This window comes from Dromiciops gliroides, chromosome 1 (genome assembly GCF_019393635.1).
Source record: "Dromiciops gliroides isolate mDroGli1 chromosome 1, mDroGli1.pri, whole genome shotgun sequence".
Taxonomy (NCBI): Eukaryota; Metazoa; Chordata; class Mammalia; order Microbiotheria; family Microbiotheriidae; genus Dromiciops; species Dromiciops gliroides.
In genome coordinates this window covers 10,552,362-10,568,202 of record NC_057861.1, presented here as the reverse complement: position 1 = coordinate 10,568,202, position 15,841 = coordinate 10,552,362, and the positions used below count along the sequence as shown (strand labels likewise).

General features: G+C 55.9%; 1 protein-coding gene across 1 annotated transcript in view; it reads left to right on the top strand.

Annotated features, from left to right (window-relative positions):
• The window catches only part of KREMEN1 (kringle containing transmembrane protein 1), a 47,653-nt gene extending 34,310 nt beyond the window's left edge, over positions 1-13,343 (top strand). The window contains exons 4-9 of the mRNA XM_043977991.1: positions 1,332-1,456; positions 3,014-3,167; positions 6,598-6,930; positions 7,650-7,808; positions 8,681-8,765; positions 9,708-13,343. Coding sequence (XP_043833926.1) covers positions 1,332-1,456; positions 3,014-3,167; positions 6,598-6,930; positions 7,650-7,808; positions 8,681-8,765; positions 9,708-9,876 — 1,025 coding nt within the window. The 3' untranslated portion in view covers positions 9,877-13,343. The remainder of the gene's footprint in view (positions 1-1,331; positions 1,457-3,013; positions 3,168-6,597; positions 6,931-7,649; positions 7,809-8,680; positions 8,766-9,707) is intronic.
• The last annotated feature ends 2,498 nt before the right edge of the window (positions 13,344-15,841 follow it).

Here is a 15,841-nt window from a genome sequence, read left to right as displayed (position 1 = left end):
CGGTGAGAAGCCAATAGGTTGTGATGAGATGAGGGGATTTGAGAACTCTCCAGCATGAAGGCCACGTGTTTGTGGGTGATGGCTGAGGTGGGATGGAGGAGCGAGTCATGGGAGGAGATTTGGTCTGAGGAGCTCAGTGGTTAGGGTATTTGAGGGTGCTGAAATCCCCCAGCATGAGGCTGGAGCTGGGCAGGGCGGGGGGGGGGAGAAAAATGGTGACTGAGCTTGTGGAGGGAGGAAGGGGAGCAACCATTATTGGTTCCCCTTCCCAAGGAACCCTTAGTAGGCAGCCCCTACTTAAAGGGCTGGGCCTTCTGTTCACGCTTGTTCAGAAGGTCATTCTGTGTGGCTCTGGGAGCTGCATCCTTAGGTGAGCCATGCTGGGAGGGAGGGGGCTGGGTCTCCCTACAGTCCCTTTCCCTCCCCCTCCTCCTCCCCTCCTCTCATCTTTGCAGAGAGATTATCTGCTCCTTCAGAATGAGCTGCTCCCAAAGCCAAGGTTGTCTTTCTGCCTTTGATCTTCCCAGGGAATGTGCTTCACACAGAGCTTATTAAACTGGGCTGGGCTGGGCTGGGCTGGGTTGGGCAGTCCCCCCAATGTCTGCTGAACCATATGGCTGTCACTTGGGAATTGGGCGGCTCTAAGCCCCGGCTGGTCTGGAGACCGGGCTCCCTCGTGCCTCATCGCATCGTCAGCTACCCCAGGGGTGAGTGACTGAGGAGGAAAAACAGGGAGGCAGCAGTGGCTCCTCCAGAGAGAGCAGGCTGGGGGCTGGCTGGGGGCCAAGGGGCCCGGGTTCCAGTGTCTGCTCTGCTTATTCCCTGCATGACCCTGGGAGGAACATTTCCTCCAGTCATGCTCAGATGAGTCATTAGACCCCTCTGGGAAACCTCTCCCACTTCTGGAGAGACAACGCCAGAGCACTGTAGACACTGTCCTTGTCGGACCCATGTGGGCCGCCTTCCCTCTCTGGGAAGGCTCTGCCCTGACCTCCTTGTAGGCCTTGAGCAGATCATCTCCCTTCTCTGGGAATGGGTAAAATGAGGGGATTGGGACTTGGTGGTTTTAATAACCCTCCCAGTTCTGCCTGAAGTTTCATGTTCTAGGTTCTAAGGCCCCTCCCAGCCCTGACATCCCCTGTTCTAAGGGTCCTCTCAGCCCTGACATTCCATGTTCTATATCCCAAGGTCCATCCCATATATGTGTTCTAAGGCCCTTTCCAGGTTTACCATCCATTGCTCTATAGCCTAAGGTTCCTCACAAGCTCAAACAGTATCTATTCTAAAGAGTCTCTCCCCATCTTTAGCATTCTGTCATTTTTTTCATTTAGTGCCTGGTAATCTTGGCTGCTACAGAGACCATGGGAACCCCCCTCCTCTGACTGGAACCAGCAAGACATCCAATGAGCTCACGATCCAGAACTGCATCAGCTTCTGTCGGAGTCAGAAATTCAAGGTGATGACATCTCCACCCACTACAAAGGGGCTTTTTCCTGTTAGAACCTTCTGAGAAGGCCCAAACCCCGGGTCTGATTCAGCGGATTTAGAATCATTTTAAGAGGGCTGGGGAGGGGGAGCTAGGTGGCACTGGAGCAGCTAGGTGGCGCAGTGGATGGAGCACCGGCCCTGGATTCAGGAGTACCTGAGTTCAAATCCAGCTTCAGACACTTAACACTTACTAGCTGTGTGACCCTGGGCAAGTCACTTAACTCCGATTGCCTTAAGGGGGGGGGGGAAGAGGGCTGGGGGCTGGGCCTGGGTTTTCATTGGTCTAGGGAAACCAAGGAAGCCCCCTCACCCAGGGCAGAGCAACACCTTCTCTGCAACTTCTAGCCTGGGCCATTGGGAGGGCCAGTGACTTGCCCAGGGTCACACAGCCCACATGCCTCAGAAGTGGGACTTGAACCTGTGACTATCTAGATTTGAGACTGACTCCATCTGCCTCTCCCCCCAACTTATGTGAATCCTCTTATGTAAAGTAGGTCAGAGCAGGGTGGGACCTCAGAATCTAGCAAGAGCCCTTTCCACCTCTGCTTGGGCTCACTCTCTCACAAGACGGCCCATTTCTTTTTCAGACAGCTCTCATTGTTGGGCAGTTTGGGCCTCTGAAATCCCTTTCCCTCTGACTTCTCCCATTGGTTCTCTTTTTCAAGGCCACAGAGAGTAAATCTCATGCCTCCTACCTATGTCAGCCCTTGTAGATAGATTCGTGACGGCAGCGATTCTGGCCTTTTCTAAGCTCCCCAGACCCTCCACGGGTCCTCAGAGGACAGGGTTTTGCAGCCCTTCACCAGTGGGCCCTTTTGGACCTGATGAAACATTCCCCTGAAATGCAGGGCCTTGACCCAGACCTTCAGCTGCAGTCTGCCGAAACCAGGGTGCAGAGAGGGGGCCATCTCCTTTGGTCTGGATACTGGGCCTCTGATCCTGTAGCCAGGGCTCAGGGTCTCGGGCTGCCCCATCGCACCATGATGGTGCCGGCTTGGGGCCGGGCTGGCGGGGGGGGGGGGTTTGCTCAGGAGCAGAAGGGGTGGGGGACGCTCGTGCCCGGCCCTACGGATCTATCCTTGCGTCTGATCCCAGAAAGAGCCCGCTCCAGTCACAGCCCTCTGAGTAGGCAGAGTGCCGTCTGCTCACCCTTCAGTCCCGACACAGAGAAGATACCAGGGGACAGGAGAAGCACGGTGCAGAGCCCCGTGTTTGAGTCCTGCCCTTGTGACCTGACAGGTCATTCCACACCTTGGGCTCTTCCTATAGAAGGAGGGCCATGGCTGCCCACTCCTGGGGTGACCTAAAGGAAATCTTTTCTCCCTGGGCCTCGGCCTTCTCCTCTGTACACCAAGGGCCTTGGTCTCATCCTCCACAATCCCTCACTGCGGTACGGACCAGGCCAGCCGGGGGAGGCAGAGTCAGAATGGCATCCGGGCGGGGGGCCTGGAGATGGGTGCGGCTTCTTCCCTCTATCCCATCTCAGCCCCCATCAGTCCCAGTGCCTCTGCTTCTCTCACCACAGTTTGCCGGGATGGAATCTGGTTACGCTTGTTTCTGTGGCAACAATCCCGATTACTGGAAGTACGGAGAGACCGCCAGCATTGAATGTAACAGCATCTGCTTTGGGGACCACACCCAGCCTTGCGGCGGAGACGGCCGGATCATCCTCTTCGACAGTGAGTACACCCTGTGTCCCGCCATCTCTATGTGTGAGAGGAAGAGCTGGCCCCCATCCCAGTGGAGGCAGGGATGAGAAACAGGGCCACAGGGCACCTGCCTGGGTCAGGCTGATGACCCCGCCTAACTCCAGCATCCCTGGCCCTAGCGGGCCTCCCTGCCTCCCATCTACCTGTTCTCTTCAGCTCAGAGCTGAGCCCCCACCCCAGCTGCCCCCAGGCCCTCCCAACAAGTCCTCATTGCTTCGGTCGTGTGTCTGATGGAGCCCCCAACACCCCACCCAGGGCCTAGTGGTCACTTCCTTCATGCTTGTGAACTGTTTGAAGGACACTGACCACCTAGACAGGGTTGGCCTGTGGGGGAGGGATGAGGCCCTCCAGGGAGACTTCCACTTGGCAGAGAACAGTCTCCCTCGACACTGGAGTTCCCGCCAGGACAAATTAGCTGGGTTGGTCTCTTTTCCTTTGAAGGCTGGGAGCAGAGGCTGGCTGCCCTTTGTCAGGGGCTGTAGTCGAGATCCCTGAGCAGGTATGGGCTGGGGTCTGTGGTCTCTGAGGTGCACCCCCAGCCCCAGGAATCTGTCCCTGCATTGCAATGGCCAGGGAGCAGCTGAGCAGAAGGGAGGCAGGAAGGCTGAAGGGAAGGGAGCTCACTAGGAAGAGACAGGGAGGGAATCAAAGGAAGACGGCTCCTTGTCACAGATGTCGTAGAAGGTACACTGACCAGTGGCGAGGCTTTAGGAGCCAAACATCCACTTGTAGAGGCCATGGGCAGCCCCTGCAGCCTAGTTGGGGTGGCGCCCAGCTCTCGGGGGGCCCAGGACGGGCACAGTCCGCCTGCCACCCGCCGGGCCTAGACACTCGGTGCACGTCTTTGTGTCCAGCCCCCTCCCCTCCTCTCATCGCTGTGACATCTGGCTGTGGCTGCCCCCTCTCACACTTGGGGAGTGGAGGGTGGTGTCTGTCCTGCTCAGACTGCACATCTCCTTGTTCTGGTTTGCTGGATTCTGCAAAGTGTTGGGCAGCACCAGGCACGGGAGAAAGCGGGCATGACCTCAGCGTCCTCGCCTCCGTGTCTCGCTCTAATAATGGCTGCTCTTTGGCCCTGCTAGAAGGCAGCTCTCCTGATTGCTTGGACCCCCTAGGCTTTCGACGGTTCCCTGGCTCATGGCCATGCCTAATGCCTTCCTCTGAGCGCTGACCTTCCTTTCAAGCTGTTTATCCCCCAAAATAGCAGCCCTCTGTCCAACCTCAGCCAAGCCGCTTAACTTCTCCAGGACTCAGTCTCCTCTTCTGTAAACTTTGAGCGTTGGATCTCTGAGATCCCTTCAAGGTCTTACTTCAGAGACTCCCTGTTGGGAGTAAAGATCCTCCCAGGGGGGGGGGGGGCAATGCTGCAGCAGACAGGCCCCTTGGAGGCAGTAAGAAGGTTGTGGCAGCTGGCATTGAGGGGGAGCTGGCTCTGGGGGCCCTGCCACTTCCACAGGCCTCTCCTGTGCCAGCTGCTGGTCCCTTGTGAATCCACTTCAGAGCCATGAGATCCTAGGGTCAGCTCTCTTGACCTGGACACTTCCTTGTCCTGTGCAGACCAGATGTTCCCAGAGGACGACCCAGGCTCCTGGTCCCTTGAGAAGCTAGCTGGGCTCCTATCAATGAGGGCCTGGGAGAAGTAGGACAAGTGCGAAATCCCAGGCAGCACAGATGACACTTGGCTCTCCTCCGTGGCCGACATGGCCACTCTCCAGGCTAATCTCCCCCTTCTAAGAGAAGACGGTGAATGTCCTTGTTAGCTTCAAGTGTCCTATTGAATTATCACTGATTCGTAATGGTCTGTCATGCATGGATGGCTGATGTCATCTGGTTGTTATCAGATCTGGGGTAAGATATGGGAACAGCAGGGCCCTGGCCTAGGGCCTGGGACCCATGGGTTCAGAGTTCAAATGCAGGCTCTACTGCTGAGCTCAGCACCCTGACAGCACTAGGGAAGAAGCAGTTACGCAGCCCCTCTGGTGTGCCAGGCACTGCACTAAGACTCTGCAGACGTGATCGAAGTTGATCCTCACAACAACCTTGGAGGGAGATTCTGTTATTATCACCATTTTATAGCTGAGGAAAGTGAGGCAGACAGAAGTGAAATGACTTGCTCAAGGTCACACAGCTGGTAAGTGTCTGAGTCTGAATCTGAACTTAAGTCTCCGGACTCCAGGCCAAGCTCTCTATACACTTCTGCTGCATCTCTGCTTTAGACACTTCAGAGTGTCTACTTTTATTATTTATTATTTTGTTGTGCTCTTGACGATAGCTCACACTTGAGCAGCACAATGCGGTAGCGAGCCCATTCCAGGCATGGTCTCGTTTGGATCTCCGAAGAAATCTCTGTGGTGTGGGCAGGTTGGAGGAGAAGGCTGAGCATCTGAGAAGCTGCACAGCCAGGAAGTGGCCGAGGCAAAATTTGAATGCATGTCCTCAGGCTCCTAGCCCACATTCTTTCTGTTCCATACTAGTTATCGTAGAGCCTGGGGTGTTCATTCCCTTTGGACGGACTGGGAAAACAGAGCAGAGCAGGCTTATCCAAAGCCCAGAGGAGGAGGCAGATGGATCTCATGCCAGCCTCCACCATCCTAGGCCAGGGCTCACTGACTTAAGCGAGGGTCATAAGCAGCTTGCCAAAGGGCCCAGGGAATAGGGGGTAAATTAGTGTATTACCCCATAGAAACTTACATAGGCCTGGCTCATTCTAGCATCCACTTTCTTTCTGGCTCAGCTTGGGGTAGGAGAAGTTTTACCGAGAGCAAGAGGATTATGGGAACTGAACAAAGAAAGATGGACGGACGGACAGACGGGCAGACAGATAAATGATGGCTTGATAGGTGATAGGTAGCTGGTGAATGGATGGATGATAGATGAATGGATAGACAGGTGTTAGATTACAGAGAGATATAGATAATGGATCAATGATAGAATATATTGATGGATAGGTAGATAGATGGTGGGTGGTGGGTAGTGATTGGATGGTAGATGGATAGATCAGCCGATAGCTGGTGAGCATTTACCAAATGCTTATTCCATGCCAGGCCGTGAAGATGCCAAGCCAAGCAAGCCAGCCTGTCCTTGCTTCCAGGAGCTTCCCTCTTACTGGGGGCAGAAGCTACTAAAGAAGTGCCGTTCCAGGGCAGTGGGGAGGAACCCTAGTTTTTGTGGAGGTGGCTGGCGAGTAGAGGCACAGGAGGGGATGGCCAGGGAGCCAGGGGAGGCTCCTCTATCAGACCCCATCTCCCAGTTTCTGGCAGAATTCCTTCATTAGATGGTGCGAAAGAGCCTGTGATATCACAGGGTGCCAGACTTTGAAACCCCCCCAGGAGCCGAGTGGGGCAGCACCAGGGAGTGGCTTTTGTCCCCCCAACTCCCTCTGTCTCCTTCTCTTGGGCAGCACTCGTCGGAGCCTGTGGCGGCAACTACACCGCCGTGTCCTCGGTCATCTACTCTCCCGATTTTCCCGATGCGTACGCCACTGGGCGGGCCTGTTACTGGACCATCCACATCCCAGGGGCCTCCTACATCCTCTTCAACTTCACCCTCTTTGACATCAGGGACTCAGCAGACATGGTTGAGCTGCTAGACGGTTACACCCATCGCGTCCTGGTGCGCTTCGGGGGCCGGAGTCGCCCTCCCCCGTCTTTTAACATCTCCCTGGATTTTGTCATTTTATACTTCTTCTCTGATCGGATCAATCAGGCCCAGGGATTTGCTGTCTTATACCAAGGTAAGAAGTCCTCTGCTCTCTGCAGACCCTTTTGACTGCTGTGGGTGGGACATGGGAGCCAGAGAGGGTCACAGAGCTGGGGGGAGGCGCCTCTGAAGCTGACTCTTCCCACACTCGCCTTTGAGTCACATGATGAGGCTCTTCTGGGAAAGGTTCCCATCCAGGCAGCCCGTGCCCTCAGAGCAGTGAAGGGTAGGGGCACAGATGACAGGGGTGGGCTTCCAGATGAGGCTGAGCTCACTCTCCGCTTAGGGCACTGCTGCGACCACTAAACCAGTGTTGGCAGACAGCTGCCAAGATTCATTATCTCCTGTGATCCTCACCACAGGTTCCAGTGCCACTACCCCCATTTTACAGATGAAGAAACTGAGGCAGGCCACACAGCTAGGAAGTGTCTGAGGCTGGATCAGAACTCAGGCCTTCCTGAATCCAGGCCCCGTGCTCTGCCCACTGTGCCATCTTGCTGTTTGGGGGGAGCAGCTAGGTCCCTCTGGGCAGGAGGCACTGTATGAGCAGAGGTGAAGAGGCAGGAAATGATTCGATGTGCTTGGAGCCCATGAGATCTGTCATCTCTTGGGGTATCGGGGGGTCCCCACATCTTAAGTAAAAGTGTATATTGGCTGTTGGGTCTGACTGTGGCCTCCTCCAGCTGCTCCAGCCTCAGGGTCCCCCCCAGCCCCGTTCCACCCCAAACCTCCCACGTTTCATTTGCCTTTCAGCGCTCATGGAGGAGCTGCCTCAGGCAGGGCCCACCCTCAACCAGAGCCTCACTGAGGTGATCACCGAGCAAGCAAACCTCAGCATCAGTGCTGCCCGAGCCTCCAAGGTCCTCTACGTCATCACCACCAGCCCCAGCCACCCTCCACGGGCTGTCCCAGGTAGTCACCGCCCCAGCAGCCCCATGTCAGGCGAGGGCGGCATCTCCGGGCATGCAGCACGGCCCCTAGGATGGGGCTGGCTGCCTCCCTCAGAAGGCTGAGCTCCGCAGCCTGGGAACTCAGAGGGCACCGGCTCTGGGCACTGCCGGGCACTCCCGCACATCAGCGACAGGAGGGCTAGGCCCCAGGGCCTTCCTCGTGTGGGCTCCTCCCGGCCAGGGGTCAGTTCACTTTCTTGTCTCTCTTTGCTGTGTCTAGCACACTGGGTGTTTATTGTATGTTTACTGAATTGTGGCTTATGAGGCTGCCTTTCGTTAGGCAAGCTCTTGGATGAGTCACGGCATCTCTCTGGGTCTCAGTTTCCCCATTTGTAAAATGAGAGATGTTGACTCCGTGACTGCTGAGATGACTCCCAGCCAGACATTCTCTGATTCTTGGAAGTGACATAATCCTGGCCCCGCTCCCCCCCGCAAGGAGCAGTGGAACAAGGGTTAGAATTCAGAAGCCCCAGTCTCCATCCTCCCCCCAGACCACAGCTGCTCCCTGATCCCCAGAGCTCTTCTGTAACAAGAGCTCGGAACATTTGAGCAGCATCGCCTGTCATCCGGCCCACCACAGCTGCCCCATATCCAGCCCCAGGAGGCTGGTGGGGGCTTTGACTGTGCACTAGCTCATCTGACCCCCACAGCAACTCCCAGAAGTGAGGGCCAAAGGGGGAAACTGAGGCTCGGGGAGGGGCTTGTCCAGAGTCCCCCAGCCCATCTGAGCCCAGGCCTTCCCAACCCCTGTCCCTTGCCCTTGGATTGGAGAAGCAGGGGGTCTTCCCATGAAGACTGAGCAAACAGGTAATCCCCACTGTCTGCCTTTCACAGGGTGGACGGTGTATGGCCTTGCCAGCCTCCTCATCCTCACTGTTACAGCCATTTTAGCCAAGGTCCTCCTGCACATCACGTTCAAGTAAGTAGGGGTCGCTCCCAGCCAGTGGGGGGAGAGGGTGTGGGGGGCCCCAGGCCCCCAGCCTTGGGTGGTGTGTATTCCACAATCCTGCTGACTGAGGAACATGACTGGGAAAATCCCTCCCGGGCCTGGGGAGAGAGACTTTTCTCGCCCCCTCCTTGCCACCCGGTCCCTGTGCTGTCCCCGGGCTAAGGTCTCAGGGGAGGAAGGGCCCGAAATTTGCCTGAGCTTGGAACGATTTGAGGATAACCAGGGAGTGAGCAGCTCTTCTCTTATCTGATGCCCCGGGATCGAGGTCGGTTTGTGGGGAACAGACAGCAGACCCCAGGCTGCCCTCCAGCCCAGGCACCCGCCGTGCCAAGGGAGCAGTGTCCAGTGGGCACGTTCTACTCCTTTCCCTCCCGCTTTCCAGCTGTTTCCTGCTCCGGGTATTTTCTCTGGGAAGTCGGAGCCTTCAGCTTGGATTCTTTGGGAAAAGGGTTTCCTTTTCTCCCAGCATCCGGCCCCCAGAGCGGGGCCAAGCCTGTTTGGGGCTGGGTGTGCCTTCCGAAGCGCGCCCTGGCAGCTCCCTCCATCTCCAGCCCCCACCTCCCCATCCCGCCGCCCCCACCAGGCTCTCCTGTCCCATGGCCTTGCTGAACACCTGTTCAAACAGTCTGTCTCTGCCCGCCCTCCAGGGGCTCCCTCCCTTCGAGAGCCTCTCCACTCCAAGCTTTTCATTTGTCTCTGCAAGAATGCCCTTCGTTAATGTTTACCAGGCTCCTCTTCATGCCTTTACACGTCCCAGGAGGGCCTCCCCCTGCCCGAGCTGGTCCGCTCCTGTCTGCGCGGCTCCCCGGGGCATGGGCCGAGGCAGGTCCAGGGACCCTGGGGGAGGTGCTGACTCAGTGACCCCTCTTGGATGCTTGGCCTGGGAAAACCCTGTGTGTTTGGCTTCTGTAGGGCCCAGCGCGTGGCTGCCCCCGGGGAGTTGAGGGACTGCCGCCAGGGCGGACCTCCGGGAGAGGTCTGGAGCATCTTCTACAAGCCCTCCACCTCTGTCTCCATCTTCAAGAAGAAACTCAAGGGCCAGAGCCGGCAGGATGACCGCAACCCCCTCGTGGGTGACTAAAGAGGCTGCTGGGCCTGGTCCTCACACCAGGGCCCCCCACAGCCAGGGAGGGGTGACAGGCCCGGCCGTTGTCCTCCCTGTTATTTCTCACCCTCCTCACCCACAGCTGTGCTCACCACAAAGGGCAGGGCCCCCACCCCTTTATCTGGTCCAGGGGAAGGCAGCCGTAGGCTTTAGAGAAAGCTCTGGCCTGGGCAGGGGGCCCTCTCCTACCTTGCCCTTTGGGGACACCACCACTGTGCCCAAGTCTTACTGGTCAGTAAGCATTTGGAAGCAGGATCGGCCCAAGGAGCTTTAGGTTGGCCTGGGTCTGGCCTTGATCAATCTAAGGGCTCTCTGAGTATCAAGTTCTAGGCAGAGGGACTTTGGCTTAGGCTGTGGCCTGCTCAGCGCCTCTCCCTGGCCCCCCGGCACCCCCAGGCCTTGGTCCTCTCAGCAGTCCAAGAGAGGCTGTTGTGGGACACTCTTTGGCCCCTGGGCTTTGGCCGAGTCCCTGCCTGGTGCTGAAGATTGCTTACTCAAGGCAGGTCATTTCCCTAGGGGGCCGGGAGCAGACAGCGTGGGCCTGATTTCCTGGGAGGCTGTCGCCATAGGTGGCTGGTCTGTTAGAGGGAGCTTGAGGAGTGGGCGCTCCCCCGATCTGATGCAAGGCCTTCTGACGCCACCACGACACCCTGGATGGGAGTCGTTGTGGCTGAGGCTCCTGGGATGCTGCCCCACTGCAGGGAGGGCGCTGCCTTCTCCCCTCCCCCTTCACACCCACCCCACACGTTCCATCCCTTCCACCTTGAGACCAAAGGGGGCCCCGCACACGGACCTCTGACAGGCTTCTGGTCCTTGGGCCCCCAAGCCTGAGAGCCCCAGCTGGCCCAGGCTGTGACTTACACTTCCTGCTCAGGGCTGAGCTCCAAGGCCGTGCAAGAACAGCCCCTGTGTCAACAGCAGCTGAGAGCAGAGCTGCTCGCCTCCTGGGGGCCCCTGGGCTTTGTGTGGGTGTCTGGCCAGTACCATCTGTCTGAGGAGGGGCCTCGTGCTGGGCTCACTTCTGACTTCACACACACGGTATTTTCAGTTCTGTGCATACCTCCCCAAAGTCCCCAAGCCGCTCCCCGGCGAGGCCCGTCCCAAGGCCTTGCCAGACTGGCGATCCCAAGGCTGTAGAGGGAGGGGAAGAACAGCTGGGCCCCGTCTGCCGCAGGGGGCAGGGGCTGGCAGCCTGAGTCGGGGCAAGGACAAAGGAAAAGGAAGAGCAGAGGACACACAAACCAGATGCCTCACAGGCTGAGTGAGGTGGAGAAACGTGGCCACAGCTTTGCTTTAAGGGACCACTGGGATGGGAGTGAAAGGAGCAGGCATCTCCAGTGGGCTCCGGGGGCCTGTTCTGACACAGCAAAGGAGGCAAGGGCACAGGAGCTGTCTTCATAGCTGGGGATCTTTGGGGAGGGCCGTCTGCTAGCAGGCGAGCCCAGGCAGCCAGCCCATCCCAATGGGCTGTTCTTGATGCTCTTGGCATCTGCTTAAAACACTTGGGGCAGGTGTGTGCAGCCAAGGGGCCAGGGCTGAGAATAGCCCTGCTGGAGGCACTTACCCTTCTCTGAGGTCTTGTCCCAGGACAGGAGCAGCTGTCATGCTGGCGGTCGGGGATATCTTCCCCAACCCCACCTCCACTCAGGCATGTGGGAGATGAGGCCAAAAGCCAGGAGTAGCCATCTAGGACCTAGGGCCAGGCTCCAGAGTGAGCTGGTAAACAGCCCCACCTCAAAGAAAACACCTGAGAAGGGAGTAGGAGCCCAGGCCCAACGGCCCATCCTTTTTAAGAATCACCTCCAGGGGAAGCAGGGACTGACCACACCATTAAATCAAAAAGACTTAAAACTCAAGGAACATCAGACAAACTCTGCGAGTTCCCTCGCAGGACGGAAGTGATAGATGAACTGCGTGACTTCATCAGCTGTTGTGTGGCACTGCCCCAGGACACCAGACTCCCCAGCAGGCTTCTGTTGGGTGAGAGCCTTTGGGGGCATCCCTGGGCCTGGTGCCCCAGTGGACCAGCTTCCCTCCCAGGAGGAGAGGGCAGTGCTTCCTGTACATTTTTGTAGGTGGTTCAGAACCTCCCTGGGAAATTCTCCCTGTGATACATACATACAGTGTGCCCATTGTTAATCCCAAGTGGGTCAGGGCCCCTGGCACAGAGGGGCCCTGCTGAATTTCCCAGTGTCTGCTGGGACCCAGGCCCAGGAACTGCAGCTCAGGACAGGTCTGGGAGGGAGAAGCACTGGAAGACCAGATGACCCCCCCTTCTCAAAGCCAGTGTTTCTGAAGGAGGACCCTGAGCCCTCCTGCTTCCAGAATCATACCCAGTACCCAGGCACAGCTGCTGCTGCTGTGTGGAGAAAGGGAAATGCCACTGAGCTTTGAGGCTTTGCCCCCCACGGGACCCTCGGCCTCAGACCTCTTGCAGCTTTTCCAGCTCTATCCCCCATTTGCCTGATGCTCGGTCTCCCCTGGGGCCTTACTTTCCACGGGGTTGAGTTGTGGGCGAGCGAGGTCTGCAGGTGTGGACTCTGGGGTGTTTGCATTGAGTCACAAGAAGCACAGCAGCGTTTCCCCTGACTCCCCCACTGTTGGGCAGGTGGATCCCAGACCCGCCAGCCTCTCTGTAAGTCTGGACGCGCGCTCACACACACACCCATACCCACACCCCCTGGCATCCTCTGTTGGATTCAGGTCAGGCCATTTCCTCTTGGCTTTTTTCATGAGTTTCTCTTCTTTTGGTGTGTCTGCTTTTCTCATCCCCTTGGGAGTTTGACAGCCTTTGATGGTACTTCCTCTGCTGCCCTTGTTTACCTTCCCCTTGCTGGCAGTTAGACCCCTGGAGATCTCTGGGCAGGGGCCTCTCTGGCCTGGGGTCTGAGTCCCAAGCTTTCTGACCCTATTAACCTTCCACTTCCCCCTCTGCTAAAGAGCTTGGGCCTCAGCCCTGTCCCCTCTCCAAGTCCCCTCAAGTGAACCCCCCCTTCTCTGGCCATCTACCTGCCAAGCAGAATGGCCTCCCTTATCAAGAACTGGAGGGAGAAGACTTGGACCTCGTTTTACAGTTGTCCAAATGAGGAGCCTGTGTGAAGGCTGAAATGGAGGTCCCCTCCCCACTGGCCAAAGAGAGAGGCCACCAGTGGCGTTCTTGCTTTCTGCGGGGGGAGCACTCCGAGTCTCTCCTCCGTCTGGATCGTTTCTCTTTGGAAGATGAAGCTTGATTTGTAAATACGCTCCTGATGTGCAACTTTGGGAATCAAATAGAAACGTTGAGAATTTCGAGCTAGAAGATGAAGTGTGACACACTGTATACAATTTAATATATATTTTTAGGAATTTTGTTATTTAAGAAAAAGGAATGTGCTGGTACTTTACAGAAAAGAGAGAAATGTTATTTTACTGTCTGGAGAAAATAAATGTTCTCGTTGTAAATCCAGTGGTGGTCCCAGACATTTTCATTTCCCCCTGGGTTGCAGCCATCTCCAGAGGCCTTCAGGGAGGCAGCCCAAGTGCTGGCCTGTGGCTTATTCTAGGCTCCTTCCTAATGTAGAGATGCTTCAGTTGTCAGAGCTGTGTCCAGACACAGGATTTAGGCTAAAGGCACCTGATGGCATCAGCCTTAATCTAGGTTCATATACTAGAAAGTAGCCTGAGAGTCCTCCTGCCAACAAGCATTTATTAGACACTTATGGTATGTCGGGTGTTCTTGCCAAGTGCTGGGGTCACAGAGAAGAGCAGGACTCGGGTCCAAGTGCGTGTATAGTGGGCAGTGAGGAGGAGAGGGAACTAGGTAGCAGGTGCAGCAAACTGGCGAAGGGTCACTGTGCTGCACTCCCTCTGCCCTCCATATGCTCACTATCTGGCCCCCACTTACTGGAAGAGCCATGCCTCTGGGGAAGTAGGGCCCCATAGTGGGAAACCTGATTCCCTTGAAGTTACTCTCTGGCTTTATTTCTCTTCTAGATTGCCTGATCTCCTTTTTCTATGGCATTCCCAACAACACATGCCCTCCCCAAGGGAAAAGTACCTTTGTGAAGCTAGACTTCAGTTCCCACTCCAAGCCGGAGCGGGGGGAGGAGTGGGGGTGTCCTTATCTAGTGACTTTTCTTGTCTGGGGCAGTTGGGTAGCTCAGAGGATAGAGCACTGAGCCTGGAGTGAGCAAGACTCATCTTCCTGAGTTCAAATCCAGCCTCAGACATTTCCAGGCTCTTTGACCCTGGGCAAGTCACTTCATCCTGTTTGCCCCACTTTCCTCATCTGTCAAATGAGCTGGAGAAGGAAATGGCAAAGCACTTCAGTATCTCTGCCAAGAAAACCCCAAATGGGGTCACAGAGAGTCGGACGCGACTGAAATAACTGAACAACATGAACCCTATGGGCAACAGCATGTGGCTGCTGTGTCTCAAAAAACTCACCGGCTTAGAAGAGACCAGGGGTGAGGGATGGTTGCTTCAGTTCCCCCTGTCAAAAGGAGGAGGAGGCTGGACCAGATATCTCCAAGGCTCCTCCCGGCTTTTCCATTCTATGATTGATGAAAGAACTCGGAGGTTGTCAACCCTGACTAGAAGCCTCCGAGGTGCCCGAGATGCCAATCTTTCCCCATCAGGGAGCCGGTCCCAGGGGCAGCTCTGGCTTCATCACTTGTCAGGGTTTCAAAGGCCCCTCTTCCTGTCGAGAGAAAAGAGCCGGACAAGGGTGACCTTGTCTCCAGGCCTGGAAGTCACGTGATGTCCCCTGCCACGACCGTGCGTGCGTGTTTGGGAGACTTGCAACTTCAGAGCGACCTTGTGACTCAGAAAACTGGCCGCCTTTTGTTTCTCCATGGCTAGGTCCAGTCCCCATGGGGGGGATTGTTTTTCCTCTCCTAAAAGGGGCACTGGGAGCGGGGAGGGATGTGGGGGGAGTGGAATGTTTCAGGCCCGGGAACAGGCAACATTTGCTTATAGCTGGAAATCTCTGGTTCTGGTCTCCAGCTGGAGTTCTGTGGGACTGGGTTTCCAACAGGCCCCCAGGGAGGCCATAGTGGGGGCGATGCTGGAGATGCTAGGGACGGCAGCCACACTGACTCACAGCCTGGTGACCACCTTGTAAGGTTGCAGCTGCACCCCTCGATTTCTTTAAGGGCCCCCCAAACACTCAGAGGCCTGATGGGTGAATTTCAAAGGACTGTTTAGCCCATCATAGTCATTACTGAGCTTTAAAGTTTGCTAGCATGCCACAACAAGCCCATGAGGGAGGTATTGTGTGGTCCATTTTGCAGATTAGGAAAACGGGCATGAAATTACTTAGCTAAAAAGTAGGATTCAAATCCAGGAGCACTCTATCCACCTCACCAGGCTGTCCCCATTATCTCCATAACACATGGCCTGGGAAAGGAGGAAATAAGCATTTATATAGTACCCACTAACATGCCAGGCACTGTGCTAAGCACTTTGCTCAAGGCTCATAGAAATTAGATTGAAGCTCCAGGGATTGACTGTAAAAGATCAATTTTCTTTGGCTTGTTATTGCTCCCTTCCATATTTGACTCTGGAAAATATCTGAAGATAGCTTGTTTATAGCTCATGTCTAGGTGTTCAAAAATATGGGAAATAAAGTTCCCAGTTCCTCTACAAGCACTTAGGTAAAAATGCATGTCCAGTAGAGGACAGCCTGTATTTCCCTCCACATTAAAAATAAAACAACTTAGAGGAGCCCATAAAAAGTTACAAAAAGAGCACGGGGCACTCACAGTAGCCCATGATCTCCCTTCAGAAGGGAACTAAACTTGGGATTGCCAATGGGGGAATACCCTGAAATTCCTATGAGATTCCTCTCCCAGAGTCCTACACAATCTTTTCCAGCCTTTTGGTGCCACTTCCTCTCAGAAGGCAAACACATTCTGGGGCCCCCATAGGATCATCACTGTCCAAATCTTCTTTCTCCACTTTT